A 14,624-nucleotide genomic window follows, 5' to 3' on the forward strand; every position below is an offset into this window, starting at 1 on the left:
AGGGAAGACACTCTGAGGAGAGAAACAGAGTTCTGAGGATTAAATCTTTCTTTCCAGCAATTTCTACAAACACATTTACAATGTACAAGATGATGGAAGATATAAAAATTAATAATTTAAACGAAGAAAAGGGAAAGGAGTACCCAGCTGGGGAAAAAGGAAAGCATGATGTCTCTGAAGTTGTTAGAAAAGCTTCAGCATGCTGGTGGGCTAGGGGCTGCTGGGAAGCTTGTTGGTGGAAAATTGAAAGTTGGGGGATGGCTTCAATAGCCTTAAGGTTTAAGAAGGAGCTGGATCTAAGATGTATGTGGAAAACAGGGAAGATTTTGTCTGATTTCTTATAGCACTCTCATTCTTCCTCCCAGGTAGGTGGGAGCAAGATAAAGGCAAGTAAGCTTGGGGCAGGGTCAGAGACCATCTGTACTCAAACTACACATTTTCTGGGTTAGTGACAGCCAGGTCATTTATACCGCAAAAGGTTGCCCACAGGTGGGGCCAGGCAAGAAGATGTTGCTGGAGGAGTTGGATGATACCGTGTCGTGTCATCTCTAACTCATGGATCCTGTATGTGCTGCTGCAGAATCAAACTAAAATTTGGCACCACAGAGAAAGAACTTTTATAGATCAAAATGAAGTACACAAAGGTGGGTTTGGCATAAGTTAGGGGTTTGGGGGGTACATCAGTCATTCTCCAATAAATAGAAGAAGGCTAAGGAAAGGGTCCAACCTTATGTATACTGTGGCTTACCCAGTCTCCTCTATTCTCAGTCCACCATTTCTTGAGACTCGGGTTCTAGGATTTACATTTGACCCTAACCTTTGGTTGGCTACCTCAGTGCTAGCCTGAGAGAGGATCTAATGCCTTCACATGAGCTCAGTTCCACTCCTTAGGCAGGTCACTGCAGGACACAGGCATCTCCAAACTCTTGGGTGGAGGAGGATTCACTCTCTACTGAAGAATCTGCCATTTCTTCTCTCAGCTGATTCAGGAGGTCTCTGCTCTCGCTGGGAGGCAAGTTACTCAGGAAGTATGGAGGGGCCAACTCTACCAGCCTGACAGAGAGAGTCACAATTAGATGATTTCTGTACCCTCTCTTATAATGGAGATTCTTAAACTTCTTCCCATTCCTTCCACAAACCCTGTGCCCTTGAATCATATGTCACTACAGACTGCTAAGATATCCTCTTCTCCTTAAGGCTAACTCCCCAGCCATAATTTTGGCCCCAAGAAGAGGAATAGGCAATGTAAGAGGGGCATCAGGGAACTCACATTTGTGGTTGAATCTCAGAAACAATGGAAAGGCAGTTGTCTTTGGAAATGGAGAAAGTGTGGTAAAGAACCCATGGTGGGGGTCTGGTTGGAGACCTGCGGCTTCGGTAGCAGCAGTACGGGGAGAGCTGGGCCACGTGCTTATGGGTCAGGAGCAGATAATTTCCAGTCCCGTCTGTGTCTCGAGCCACCTCATTGAAAAGCAAAGACAGTGGAGGAGTAAGTGAGGTAGAAGAGGAAGGCAGTAGAAAAAAGAAAAGGGGGGTGCTGAGAAAGAATTAGGAAGGGCAGTGAGAGTATTAAAAGTAAAGCACCATCTCTAGGTGTTAAAGTCCCTGACATAGGGCATTTCCCATAGGCCCCTATACCCCAACACCTCAAAGGAAAAGTTTCTCCTGGTTCTAAAAAATCCTTTGAATGGTCACCCAGACCCCAGTTTCAGAGGTGGCATATCAATTTTTGGTCCCCCTGCTTTCTCCTACTTTTATGACCTTCGCCCCAACTCTTTCCCCTAACCTTAAGGAAGTATCCCGACAGCAGTGCTTTCTGAAGGTCTCTGCGATTCTGCTCAGAGCCAAAGGCTGGCTGGGACAGTGGAAGTTCAATTTGTTGCATGAGTTCTAGGAGGTCACCTCGAAGTTTCTGGGCTTGGCACAATGCTGCCCAGTTTAGTCCCCGAGCCTGGCACCAAGCCTTGTCTGCTCCACCTACAAAAGGAAAGGGAACAGCTACAGCTGCAAAGAGTCCCCCAAGAGAACCCAGCCCTTGGCCGAAGGGCCTCCTCCTCCTGGGCATAGAGATTTGCCAGCTGGTTGCACACCATTTCCCCTCTTTGGAAAAATCTGGCATTTTTTAAGAAGATGCAGAGTGGGCTACTCACTCTGTATAAAGGCTTCATACACCTGGATCAGAGAACTGTGATCACCATCTGTATGTTCCAGGGCCCGACGCAAGGCAGCTTCTTCTGCAGAGAGTGGAGGATGGGTGAACCCAGGAGCAGCTGAAGAAGAAGAGAGGAAGGTCGTTTTGGGGAATGAGAAAGGACAGCAGTACAGAAGGGTGAAAAGGTAGCAAGTGTCACTTTGGGAAATTTATTCAAGATATTGATAACTTTCTAGGTGCTCTGTACTTTATTAGACATTGAGGATAAATAAATGAAAGACAATCTCTACCCAAATAGCTTAGGGTCTGGTGAGAGAGATAAGCAAACCTGATCAGCACAACAGGTGTGTGGGCCAATATTTGAAGTTCTTTTTTTTTTTTAAGATTTTGTTTATTTATTTGTCAGAGAGAGAGCACAAGCAGGGGGAGTAGCCAGCAGAGGAAGAAGCAGGCTCCCTGCTGAGCAAGGAGCCTGGTGTGGGACTTGAAACCAGGACCCTAAGATCATGACTTGAGCGGAAGGCAGATGCTTAGCCAACTGATCCACCCAGGCATCCCAATATTTGAAGTTTTGTTAGGAATTAGCTCAATAGAGAAGGGGCAGAGAGAATCTGAACTGTGCACATGGCAAGGCACAGAAATTAGTAGTATGGCCTGTTGGAGACCTGCATGCACCTAGTACGGCTAGGGGGAATGGCATGTGAGGCAGACTGGCAGGAGAGAAAGCTGGAGAGGCAGGTGTGGGCCAGGTCACAAGAGGCTGGATGTGCTGTGCCAATGATGCATTCTGTCCAGAAGATAGAGAATAGCAGTTGAAAGAGTTTTGAGGGAAGAGAGTCTAAGTGTTTAAAGTTTACTTGAAAACATAGGAGGCATCCTGAGGGATCCTTGCTGAGTGGTGGTGAGGATCTAACATTGGCATTGCTAGTGTTGAGACAAATAGATGAATTTTAAAAAAACATTTTGGAGATAAAAATGAAAGAACCTGGGGAAAGATTAGTCTAGGATAATGGTAGCGGAGCTGCAGAGAGGATGGCATGATTCGGTGGTGGTGGAGAGCGAACAATTTAAGCAAGTGCTTGACTTCAGTTCCTGGCTGGCGCACTGTGGCCAATTCTGACAGAAATGTCCATTAGGCATCGGATATATACACCTAAGATTCAGAAAAATGGCACTGGCAGGGAGGTAGAAGGATTGGACATTTTAAGTGTAAAGATGGCTGTGCATGAACTTGCTCAGAGAGCTCAAGGAATGAGAAGGCAAAAGGTGCAAGGATGGAACTCTGAGGCCCGATTTACAGCAGAGGAACAGAGGACAAAGAGCCAGGGAAGAGAGGAAGGGAACTGCTGGACAGCCAGAGAAGCAGGATTAAAACCTGGCAGAGGGAGTCACAGAGTTTTAGGGAGGCAGCAGTTCCTTTGTTCGTTTGTTCCTTCCTCCCTCCCTCCCTCCCTCCCTTCTTTCTTTTTAAGATTTTATTTATTTATTTGACAGAGACAGCCAGAGAGGGAACACAAGCTGGGGGAGTGGGAGAGGGAGAAGCAGGCTTCCCGCTGAGCAGAGAGTCTGATGCGGGGGCTCGATCCCAGGACCCCAAGCTCATGACCTGAGCCAAAGGCAGATGCTTAGCACCCAGCCACCCAGGTGCTGAGGGGACAGTTCCAAGGCAGGAGTGGTCGGCATTTTCAAGTGTTAGAAGGTCATAAAGAATAAGGATGCAGAAGTATTCAGGGGGTTCAGCCTCCGTGGGGTGGGGGACGTCCCGGCTGAGCTGTGGGATTTGTCAGTGCTGTGTGCCGATGGCTGTGATGCAGTGGGCAGGGACACACCGGGGCCTGGGGTAGAGATGATTCTGTATAGTTGCAGGGCAGTAGAGGGTGGAGGGAGAGCAGTGTGCAGGTCTAGTAATAACAGGAGAGATTTATGCACCTTGGGGGCAAGAACGAGAGTTGGGAGGAGGCTAAGGAGACAGGAGAGGGCTGAGTGGTTAGGGCTGGTTTTGTGGGCACTGCGAGGGAAGCCGAGGGGCAAGAGCTGCCATTTGGAGCAACAGAAAGGGCTGAGAAGGGCTGAAGTGGCGGCAGGAGTTAGAGAGAGAAGTGATTCATACCAGTGAGCATGGCAGCGAGGGTGAGCATCTCGTCTACACAGTCAAACTCGCAGGAGGCCAGCAGGGCTTTGGCCAGCTCGGGGGGCAGCGGGAACTCTGACAGGATGACCCCCAGGTCTGAGAGGTTCCCATCATCATCCAGGGCTGCCAGGTAGTCCAGGTCTTCCAGGGCCTGCATCAGGGCTTCTGGAGCTGGTGAGGAAAGAGGGCTGAGCGGGCAGGGAGTATCGGAGCCTGGAGGTCAGACAGCAGGACCTGGGGGGTGGGTGCTCACCAGGCCGGTCCAGGAAGTGACACTCCCCAGGCTCTGCAATCTGTCTTCTCTTTAGAAGTAATACCACAGGGCTCAGATTCTCCTCACATATCCTGGCTGTGGGCAGCAGGGGCGCCTCTAGTTCTAGGAAGGACTTAGGGTACAGGCAGAGGCAGGACCCTGAGAGGAGAAAGACCTGGGAAAGAAGGCCACTGCAGATTTCTTGGGTTTGTGTATGGGGATTCTTTTCATGTTTGATCTCAGTAGCGCAAAGGCTCTTACCTGGTGGGAGCCCTCTTGCCCGCAGTCTTCTTGCCTCTGCCTGACACTTGCTGATTGGTCTCAACACTTGGGATTCTGCTCGAATCTGAGGACTGTACACCTGTCACCGCCCCCCACAACCAAGGCCAAGACAGATCAGAGTGGGCCACTTCTATCCTTAGCCCCCACATCCCCTCATCTCTCTCACTCACACTTCGAAGCTCCAGTCCTGAGTCAATGACATGTCGGATGGAAGGGAGGGAGAAGGAGAAGTCAGCCAGCCAGTGAGTGACCACGACCTTTCGGGCACCCAAGTCTGTGTCCTCGTATGCAGCCTGAACGGCTGGGCCACATCCGGGGTGAAGGGGCAGCACCCGTGGTGGAGGCCCCCTGAGAGCCAAGGGCCCCACCTCCCTGGACAAGGATTCACAGCACAGCAAAATTTCCTGAAGGGAGGGGTGGGGCATTAAGGCAGTTCTCACCTTTTTAGTGACAAACCCCTTTGAAAAAACTGATGAAAGCTATGGCTTTTCATTCTGGAAAAATGCACATAAAGTTGTCAAAATTTTAGGAATTCACTGAGCCATAGTCTCTGTGTTAGATGGGTGGTAGACCTCTTTATCCCCAAATCCTTCAGTTTTTCCTGAGGACTCCAACATAGTAAATACTACAACTTCAGTGTTCCTAATAAGCATTGCTCCAACTCCCCCAGGAAAGGAAGGCGGCATACGTGAGGACCTCCTTCTGCAGCCCACTTTTACCTCCTCACTGGGCAGGTACACCAGCACATCTCCTGGAGCCTCCTTCATACACAATTCAATCACAGCTTGGCAGGCAGTTTCCACTCGATCGGTAGGGACAGTGTCCCTGTACACAGGTGTGGGACACATGCCAGACCGTCTGGGTACATGCACAGTAGGAGGGTTGCCCCAGAAGGCTTGGAGCTTGGGTTCAAGGGCAGGGTCAGTAACCACAACCACTCTCGAGTCCCCTGGAAGGTTTCCCAGCCCGGCATTTCGCAGGAGCCCCTGGAGCAAGTCCGAGGCCACTGACCGCTCCTGGGCCTCATCCAGCACCAGCACACCCCAGGCTCCTGTGCCCCGGGTTGAGGCTACCTCCTGCAGAAGCAGCCCGTCCCAGCAGAACCTGTTGACATTGGCAGTAGGCAGAGGAGTCAGGGTGGACACTGAACAGCTCCAGAAACCCAGGGGAACATCTGCCTGGGGGGCCTAGATTTTGATAGCAAGGTCAGAAAAAAAGACCTTGTGAACCTGTATTGAGACCCACAACCTCACTGATGATGCTTTTTTCGAAAGCTGTACTCCAGTTGGGCAGGTGAGGCCCCTGACTGGGGTTAAGGGCTTAATTCAGCATTGTGTTGTGCATGATCTAAAGGGTAACATGGGCTGAGGGAGCATTGAGTGAGGTGTCAGAGGTCTGGGCTTGTTTCTACTGGGTGAGGAAAATCAGATTTGGGTCAGGCCTGCCAAGAGGCCTCACCTGAGTAGGGTGTCTGGCCCTGTGCAGTCCTCTTGGGGAATGCTGTATCCAACCTCATGACCCAGGGTTAGGTCCATCTCATCGGCAACCCGCATGGCCAGGCTCAGGGCTGCCAGAGGGTGGGGCTGAGTGACAGTCACTCGGCCTTCCTGGAACCCCCTGGCCAGTGCAAACTCTGCACACCACTGAGGGATCTGGGGTAGGAACAGGAAAGGACAAGCAGTCAGCGAGATGCTGGACTTCAGTCAGAAGTACAGGGGGACCTGTGGCCATTTTCATTTGGGGAGTCCCCCGGTCCTTCAACAGCCCCCTGGGCTTTGACCACTCCCCTGGAACCCCAAGCAGCCCAATCCCCACCTTGCTAGGGGAAGGACCAGTTCTCTAGTCCCTCCCTTTGTCTACTCCCAGAATCTCCCCCCACCTGGGTACTCTTGCCAGAGCCAGGCTCTCCAGACACCAGCACCACTCCACCGGGGCTACTCTCCAACTGCTCCAAGAAGGTAAAGCGAGAAGCCCAGATGGGTAAGGCTCGGCGCTGCTCAAGCAGCTCGTAGTAGCGGGAAGAGAATGGGAGCCCATCAAAGGGGTTCACAGCCAATTCATACTCCCCGGGGTTTGGGCCAGTCTCTTCTGCCAGCCCAAGACGCTGAGAGGCCATGGTAGCTGACTGGTAGTACCTACAGAAGGCAGGGCAGTGATTAAGGCCTTGTATTAGATGACTGACACCAATTTCCCACCCTTGATCCCTAACCTGTACCCTCAGGCGGTAATGCGCTGGGGTCCATCCTTCCCAGCATTTCTTGCCTGCCAGGAAACAGTGACTTGAATCTGAAAGTGAGGGACGATCAGAAGTGGACTATTAACCTGTTAGTCAGGTAGTAAAAATCCTGTGACTAACACAGGGGGCCTCCAGGGCAGCAGGAATTATGGTAACCTGCGGGAGGTCCTGAGGGGAAAAGCCTAAAGAGATAAAGAATAGAAGGGAGAGGGTAGGAACCGGGGAGCAGGGCCACAAGGATCCTGGATTCAAACCTGCTTGCAGCTCTGAGACGTGTCACAACGGCAGCCAGGTCCAGACCCACCCAGCCACTCACCACCAACCCAGACCGAGTGAAGTACAAGGGTCAATTCCGGCTCCACCCTGGGGCTTGGCTTAAATAGGAATCCTTAAGCCTGGTTTTGGGGTGTGGCCATTTGCTCCACCTTATTTAATCTGTCAGAAGCCTATGGAAAACAGGTTCCAGATCCCACACCCAGCATGTGTGTGCTATAGTGTACACTGTGTTTGTTTGTGAAAGGCATCTTGGGACTTGTAGTTTTGCAGCTGTGTCTTCACAAAACTGGGCTGAACACCCAAGCTAGGGTCCAGCTGCTACTGGTCTTCAGTTCAGTTACACTTCCACAGTATCACTCATTTCTTGACACGAAGGGATGATTTCAACCACTTCTCACAAACCCACAAAGGGGCTCTCACTGCTATTCCCCCACAACCAGGGTAAAAGGAACCTGCTCAGTGGGCTTTTGAGCCCCAGAGAGGCAACAGAGACTTGAGTGAAAACCCTGAATTTAATATGATTTTGCGGGGAGCCCCATCCCTCCCTTTTTACCACCCACCCTTCCAGCCAGTTTTAAGTTGGGTGAGGGCTGCCCCCAGTCTCCGTCCTGCGGCTCTGGGTGCCATCCTGTGCTCAGTCAGCCTCCTGGGCCTGTCTCTCTGTGAATCTCCTGCGAGACATAGGAAGAAGACATTGTGTGGGCTTTGCCACATTAGCCCTATGATTAGCTCTCTTCTCCAGCCTGCCCCTTCCTACCCACTGTCCTCTTAAGCCCCTCACCTTCTCGCATATTCATAGAGTGCCTGCTTGCGCTCCTGTAGGCTCTCCTGCCGGGCCCAGGAGGACTTGGCAAATGTGAGGGCTGTGGGCTGAGGGGTCACCGGGCCAGAGCTGGGGAACTGAGGTGATCACAATGTCAAAGGGCTTGCGAAGTCATCATCATTAAACACGCATCGAACGCCTACTTTGCAAGAAAGGCACTGTGCTAGGGTCTCAGGATCAAAAGAGACATCAAGGATAGGGAGTATGTAGACTGCCCATCCCAGCCCTAGTCCTGGACCCTACCATTTCCTGGGTCTCACCTTGGGGGTGGAGGCTGTGGGAAGGGACTGGGTCCCTTCAGTGATATCTTCAGGCATGAACGCCACAGCTCCCTCAAGCAGATTAGTGATGGTCAAGTCTACACAGCCAGTTCTGGCTGGGGGGAAGGGAAGAGAGAAGAAGGGAGTCTGTTTTCCTGCTCACCTTTTCCCCTCACCACCCACTTTTCCTCTCTGCGTCTGTCTCCTGTGTGAGGCTACCCTTTCCCATACCCAGGTCTCTCTGGATGACGCCCAGTGGCACATGGGGTAAAACCTCCTTGACTCTCTGAGCCAGAGTTGCCAGCTGCACATCAGGAGAAGGGCCAGGGGAGGGAGGGAAAGAAGACTGGGCTGCAAAAAAGAAATCCGAAACATGGTGAGTGGAGAACTGGGAGGAAGGTGAGACTGACTAGCACAGGAATAGGAAGGGAATCACAACAGGCTGAGAAAACCCAAACAACTTTGTGTATAGAGACTACACACCTGACTGAGGGCGCAATCTGGGGTGTCTTTGTCGTTTCATGTGCTCTGCTTTGTCTGCTGGAGTGAGTCGTGTCCCTGTCTGGCCCAATTCTTTGGCCACCAGCTAGGGAGAATTGGAAGGTTGGAATTGTCAAGGTTTCAAGACTTCCTCTCCCTACTCTTAAAGAAAAACCCCACCTCCACCCTGCCTGTGTACCCTACCACCTGTTGTACACGGAGGGCAAACTCCTCATTCCCCTCCCCCAGCTGGCGATGAACAGGACGGAGCCACCTGCAAAAAAAAAAAAAAAAAAAAATTCCAGGACCATGTTGTGTATGCCTGGGGTAGAGGCTGTCACCCTCTCCCCACTTTGATACTTCTTCTCATGTAACAGTTGTAATCAGGGTGGGAAAACAATACACACTTTGTATTGCTTCTGTGATAGAACCTTGAAACTAAGATCTGCAAATGGACAGGGAAGAGACAACCTCCCTGACCTTGAGGTGAGCTTCTCCCAGCCACCAAAAAGTGAAGACAGTTAATACCTTACTTGATACACCGTGAAAGGAACGAAAAGTGACCACAGCAGTTCTGAGACCCAGGAGGCATCGGACACCGTCTGAAGGGAGGGCATGAAGTGCAGTCTAAGCCTGGGCCAGGAGTGGGAAACTTACCCTCCAAGCCCCAGAGATTTCCTGTCCAACACACACTCACCACAGAGACTAGGGGTCTCTGGACTCGCAGGGTAAGAGGTTGTACCACATCCTGAATAGAAAATGGCCAGGAACTGGAAGATGGAAGAGAGAATAGGATGGGATTCTAGCCAGCTGGTCAGCACCTGACTCAGAACAGAAAACCGTCAAACTGTACGAGTAGATAAATGAGGAATAAAGAGGTACAAGAGGAAAAGAACTAAAAGCGAACACAAAAGAAATAAACTAAGAGGGAAGAGGTAGGGCTGAAAATTGTGAAAACTCAAGGGCCCCCAAGCTTCACCACCTACCCAGCTGGAGACCAATACCTGTGCTCACCCACCTGAAGCGCAGGAGCCCCTCCCGGCCATTGGTGGCCTCTTCCTCAGGGAATAGCAGCAGAGGGGTGGGGGGAAGCCTCGTGGAAGCACAGAATCTCTTGAGTGACTCCACCAACTCCCCCCGCCCATCCATCTCCATGAAGCCTCGAGACCAGCACACAAAACTTGGGGGACTATTGAGTAGAGGCTGGGAATCGAAAAGAGAGAAGGCAAGAAAAGAACATTGGGAAGTGAGAAAAACTGACATGTGGGAGTAGAGAAGTGGAATTAGGGGTCAGGCTCAGTATTTCGTGGTCCCCAAGGGAAACGCGGGCGGGCAAAGGGGAGCCTCGGGCTGGGTCCCAGGGAACCGCCCCGTGGAGCTCTCGGCTTCGCCCCCCACTCACGGTGCTACAGCTGGTGAGCAAGTTGACTATGTTATGGTCGAAAGGCGTCACGTGGTTGGAAATGAGGACCCTGACGCGGTGATCCCGGAGTCCGGAGTCCTCCTGCCGGGCCACGAGCCCCAGCACCGCACACATGGTCCGCACCACGAACCTGGGGAAGCAGGCAGTGGTGACTTGACGGCCTCGGGCCGGGCCCAGCCCAGACCCTCCCGAAATCCCGGGGTCCTTACCTGCGAAGGACACTGTCTGGCAGAGCGCAGCTGACCAGGAAGACGTGGATCCCAAGAAAGAGGCGCAGGACGAGAAGGCAGAACCCGACTGGAGCGTAGAGCAGCAGCGCGAGGAGCAGGAAGCCGTCACCCGGGAGCCTGGGGGCGAAAGGCGGGGTGATCGGGCGCCGAAGGCCGAGTGGACTTGGGAGCCGGCCTCTTTCCGCCAGGGCTCTTACCGGTGCGAATCAAAGAGCCGCTCCGGCCCCAGCGCGGGGGAAGGATCCATAGCTGCTGCTTTAGGACCGTCTGGCCGCCGCCGCCGCCATCTTCGCGCCCCGCCGCAGGGGCTCCTGGGAAGGCGGAGTCTTCGGGCATCCGCCCAGGGTGCCGGCACCCGAAGTCTTGAGGCGCCCCGGAAGGGTTAGCGGTCCCGGCATGCCTCGCGGGCCCTTGGGCCACCTCATAACTCGTGTCCCGCGGGGACCACAATTCCCGGCATTCGCGCGGCGGGGGCGGAGTCGGCCTCCTGGAATCCTGGGTCCCGGCGTGCACTTCTGGAGGACTTCAGGTACCGGCGTGCCCCGCGTCCCTCTGTCCGCCTGCTCGCGTTCAGGGCACCGCCTCTGTGTAGGGCGGGCGAGAAGGCAGCCGAGGCGGAGCTGATGGCTGCACTGAGGGCGGGGCGGGGTGCAGGCTGGAGCCTCCGGGGATGGCGGGCTTTGGGGGGGGTTCGCTGGGGGAAGGGACCCCTGTTGACCCCTGACCTCCGGGCCTTGCTGACGTCAGGAACTCCTGACTCTCGGGCCCGAGTGACTTATGGGACCCCCAGTCTTCGGGCCCGGTTGTCTGTGGGGGTCCCTGAACCACGGACATGTCTGACGTCGGGGGCTTCGGATTCCCGAGCACGGCTGACTGCAGGGACCCCAGATCCCAGGACCCGGGAGGTCTCAGGGACCCCTGGAACCCGTTCGCGCGTATGGCTGGCGGTGGCGCTGGGCGCTGGGGGGGCAGTGCTGTTGTTATTATGGGGCGGGGGTCGGGGTCCCCCAGCGGTCCTCGCCTCGGTCCTTGGCCCGCCGCCCACCTCTCCCCGGAGCCAGTACAACTTCATCGCAGACGTGGTGGAGAAGACAGCACCTGCCGTGGTTTATATCGAGATCTTAGGCCGGTAACGGTGGGGAAGAGCGGAAGGCACCCAAGCCGCGGGCTAGAGGGCGGGCGAGCAGGGGTCTGAGCCTTCTTACATCCTTGCTTTCCCCCATCCCAGGCACCCTTTCTCGGGCCGCGAAGTCCCTATCTCAAATGGCTCAGGATTCGTGGTGGCTGCCGACGGGCTCATCGTAACCAACGCTCATGTGGTGGCTGATCGGCGCCGGGTCCGTGTGAGGCTGCTTAGCGGCGACACGTATGAGGCCATGGTCACAGCTGTGGATCCTGTGGCAGACATTGCCACGCTGAGGATTCAGACGAAGGTGGGGCTCTGGGCGGGCTGGGGCTGATTGAAGCTGTGAATTTGCTCACATCTCCGTGTGACGGGTCTGTTATATCCATTCTCCCTCAGGAGCCTCTCCCCACACTACCCCTGGGACGCTCAGCCGATGTCCGGCAAGGGGAATTTGTTGTTGCCATGGGAAGTCCCTTTGCACTGCAGAACACGATCACTTCTGGCATTGTCAGCTCTGCTCAGCGTCCAGCCAGAGACCTGGGCCTCCCCCAAACCAATGTGGAATACATCCAGACTGATGCAGCTATTGATGTGCGTTCTGACATAAGAAAAATGAAAACTAGGTTGGGGGCTGGGGGTGAGGCTGTGGGGTGCAGGCACCAACTGTGATAGATGGTGCATGAGCCTATATACAGAGGTTGGGCTGGGAAAGGAGAGAATTTGGAGAAAGTGCCTACATCCTGGTCATGCCCCCAAGCATAGAGTCCCTGGATTTCTTCCATATTTTCTCCTTGTCCTGCAGTTTGGAAACTCTGGAGGTCCTCTGGTTAACCTGGTGAGTGGGACACCCTTCTTTCCAAGAATCCCTGCCCCAGGTCAGTGTGAGAAGGGGTGTGCTTCCCCTAATTCAGTGATGTTTGGTTAAGTTTCTGAGAAGTTTCCTGTTGGCTATCTCCCCAAATCCAGTCAGGTCTCCCCAGCTCCCCAATACTCCCTGCTACTCTTGTTCAGGTATCCCCATCTCCTAATAGGTGTCTGGGCTAGGGAATAGTGGGCTGTATCCCTGCAGGATGGGGAGGTGATCGGAGTGAATACCATGAAGGTCACGGCTGGAATCTCCTTTGCCATCCCTTCTGACCGCCTTCGGGAATTTCTGCATCGTGGGGAAAAGAAGAGTGAGCCTGTCTTGGGATGGGGGTGGGAATTCCTTTAAGTAGTGGGAGGGGCATCCACTGGGCTTTGCTTGGGGGGTGGTCTACTGGGAGGAAAGGGTGGGGGAAGGAAGGAGTTAGCTGGGTGAGGCTCATTTGTCCCTCTATCACAGATTCCTGGTTTGGAATCAGTGGGTCCCAGCGCCGCTACATTGGGGTGATGATGCTGACCCTGACTCCCAGGTATGAGCTTTAGGGGTAGTGACCTGTAGGACCACCAGTGTATTCAGTTGTGGGCAGCTGGCACTTCTGTTGAGCTTTGTTCTCAATTTTATGTTTATCTAAGATAAGTTGCCTCACATTTGGGGCTATCAGAAGAGCTGTTCTCTCTCATGATCTTGACTTTCTCACTCCAGTCCATTTTGTACACCTGCTACCAGATGGATTTCATCCTATTACTGCTTTGATTTAAAAACTTCAATCCATTAATGGGGTGTTTAGTGGCCATTTTCCATTTGTCTCCAATTTAACCATCCAGATATGGCTTCTTACATGAATATATTCTGTTCCAGCCAACCTGATTTCCTACTCCCGTGGTTTTATTTCTGTCATTCTTACTTTATATAGTTAAATACCAGAACCATTCTTCTAGGCTCAGCTTAAGTTCTACTCTCTCTTTAAAGTTTCTCTTAGGATTCTAGAATGACGTTAGTGTTATTGATTTAATACTATATATCACTTGGAATTAGTTACCTTTTATATACATGTCCCACTTCCTAACTTCCAGAAGGCAGAGAGCCAGTTGCCTTTGTATCAGGAGTATCTAGTGCATGGCCTTGTCCATGCAGTTGTCAGTGTGTTGATGCAAGATTTGAGGTGAACGCAAGATGGGGAGAGTGACTTGGTGTGGTTAACAGAGTGATGTCTGTCCTTTCAGCATCCTTGCTGAACTACAGCTCCGAGAACCCAGCTTTCCTGATGTTCAGCATGGTGTGCTCATCCATAAAGTCATCCTGGACTCCCCGGCACACCGGTGAGTGAGGTGGGGATGGGTGAGGTGTGCATGTGCCCTTGACCTGGGCTGTCTATTCCCTCCTTTCTTTCTCTGTCCATCTTTCACCATAGGGCTGGTCTACGGCCAGGTGATGTGATCTTGGCCATTGGGGAGCAGCTGGTACAAAACGCTGAAGATATTTATGAAGCTGTTCGAACCCAATCCCAGCTGGCAGTGCGCATCCGGCGGGGACCGGAAACATTGACCTTATATGTGACCCCCGAAGTCACAGAATGAGTGGGTCAGCAGGCGTATGAGTCTCCTGATTTCCACCTTGCTTTCCTGGCCTAGGCTCTGAGGGTACCTGGACAGAGGACTAAATGAACCAGTGGGGGGCAGGTCCCTCCAACCACCAGCACCAATCCCTGGGCTCTGAGGAATCATAAAAATGCTTTTTATATAAAATAAAATTATACCTAGCATTATGTTATAGTCAAAAATAAGGGGGGGGTACTGATCTTCTCCCCCACAAAAAGGTTAGAGGTAAAGCTGTATCCCCCTCTCCCCCTCAACTGAGGGGAGACACTGGAGCTGACCATTCTGACCTCCCTTTGCAAGAAAACCAGCTGCTCCTGTCTGTTGTTCTGGGCAGTTAATCAGGTGCTGCTCTTTGTTGTGTGCTTGGCTCGGTGCTGGGCCCGGGAGCAAAAATTCCCCATGCCTGGCCACAGATCCGGCAGCTGGCCTGGGAAGGAGGGCGATAACCTCGGCTTGAGAGTTCCACATCCATAGCACACACTGGATGAG

At 52.8% G+C, this 14,624-nt stretch overlaps 3 protein-coding genes across 7 annotated transcripts; 1 reads left to right on the top strand and 2 right to left on the bottom strand.

Annotated features, from left to right (window-relative positions):
* Nucleotides 1–593: 593 nt before the first annotated feature.
* LOC111148022 (DEAQ-box RNA dependent ATPase 1) lies at nt 594–6,969 on the bottom strand. Its single transcript, XM_022504366.1, has 11 exons — nt 6,698–6,969; nt 6,277–6,470; nt 5,538–5,922; nt 4,989–5,222; nt 4,798–4,897; nt 4,537–4,695; nt 4,263–4,454; nt 2,151–2,270; nt 1,787–1,977; nt 1,271–1,461; nt 594–1,053 (listed from the first exon to the last, which is right to left on the bottom strand). The coding sequence occupies exons 1-11, from the start codon at nt 6,932–6,934 to the stop codon at nt 897–899; spliced, it is 2,160 nt and encodes a 719-aa protein (XP_022360074.1). The 5' UTR covers nt 6,935–6,969; the 3' UTR covers nt 594–896.
* An 854-nt stretch (nt 6,970–7,823) lies between these two features.
* Nucleotides 7,824–10,897, bottom strand: LOC111148023 (ancient ubiquitous protein 1). 2 transcript variants are annotated; one of them, XM_022504368.1, is made up of 12 exons: nt 10,744–10,863; nt 10,526–10,663; nt 10,296–10,446; nt 9,912–10,096; nt 9,591–9,663; nt 9,422–9,495; nt 9,101–9,167; nt 8,897–8,999; nt 8,645–8,764; nt 8,414–8,529; nt 8,112–8,230; nt 7,824–8,001 (listed from the first exon to the last, which is right to left on the bottom strand). In XM_022504368.1, exons 1-12 carry the CDS (start codon nt 10,791–10,793, stop codon nt 7,965–7,967), a joined length of 1,233 nt encoding a protein of 410 aa, XP_022360076.1. In that variant the 5' UTR covers nt 10,794–10,863; the 3' UTR covers nt 7,824–7,964. The 2 variants fall into 2 exon arrangements, with proteins under 2 accessions (XP_022360076.1, XP_022360075.1); XM_022504367.1 differs by having other exon boundaries at nt 10,296–10,663; nt 10,744–10,897.
* Nucleotides 10,898–11,146: 249 nt separating this feature from the next.
* On the top strand, nt 11,147–14,620 carry LOC111148182 (HtrA serine peptidase 2). Of its 4 annotated transcripts, none has more exons than XM_022504640.1 (8): nt 11,147–11,675; nt 11,775–11,979; nt 12,069–12,263; nt 12,475–12,507; nt 12,742–12,847; nt 12,997–13,066; nt 13,761–13,856; nt 14,549–14,620. In XM_022504640.1, the coding sequence occupies exons 1-8, from the start codon at nt 11,170–11,172 to the stop codon at nt 14,607–14,609; spliced, it is 1,272 nt and encodes a 423-aa protein (XP_022360348.1). In that variant the 5' UTR covers nt 11,147–11,169; the 3' UTR covers nt 14,610–14,620. The 4 variants fall into 4 exon arrangements, with proteins under 4 accessions (XP_022360348.1, XP_022360347.1, XP_022360349.1 ...); XM_022504639.1 differs by lacking the exon at nt 14,549–14,620 and adding an exon at nt 13,949–14,302; XM_022504641.1 differs by lacking the exons at nt 13,761–13,856; nt 14,549–14,620 and adding an exon at nt 13,949–14,302.
* The last annotated feature ends 4 nt before the right edge of the window (nt 14,621–14,624 follow it).

Source organism: Enhydra lutris, unplaced genomic scaffold (genome assembly GCF_002288905.1).
Source record: "Enhydra lutris kenyoni isolate GAN:26980312 unplaced genomic scaffold, ASM228890v2 scaffoldscaffold18, whole genome shotgun sequence".
In the NCBI taxonomy this organism is placed as follows: domain Eukaryota; kingdom Metazoa; phylum Chordata; class Mammalia; order Carnivora; family Mustelidae; genus Enhydra; species Enhydra lutris.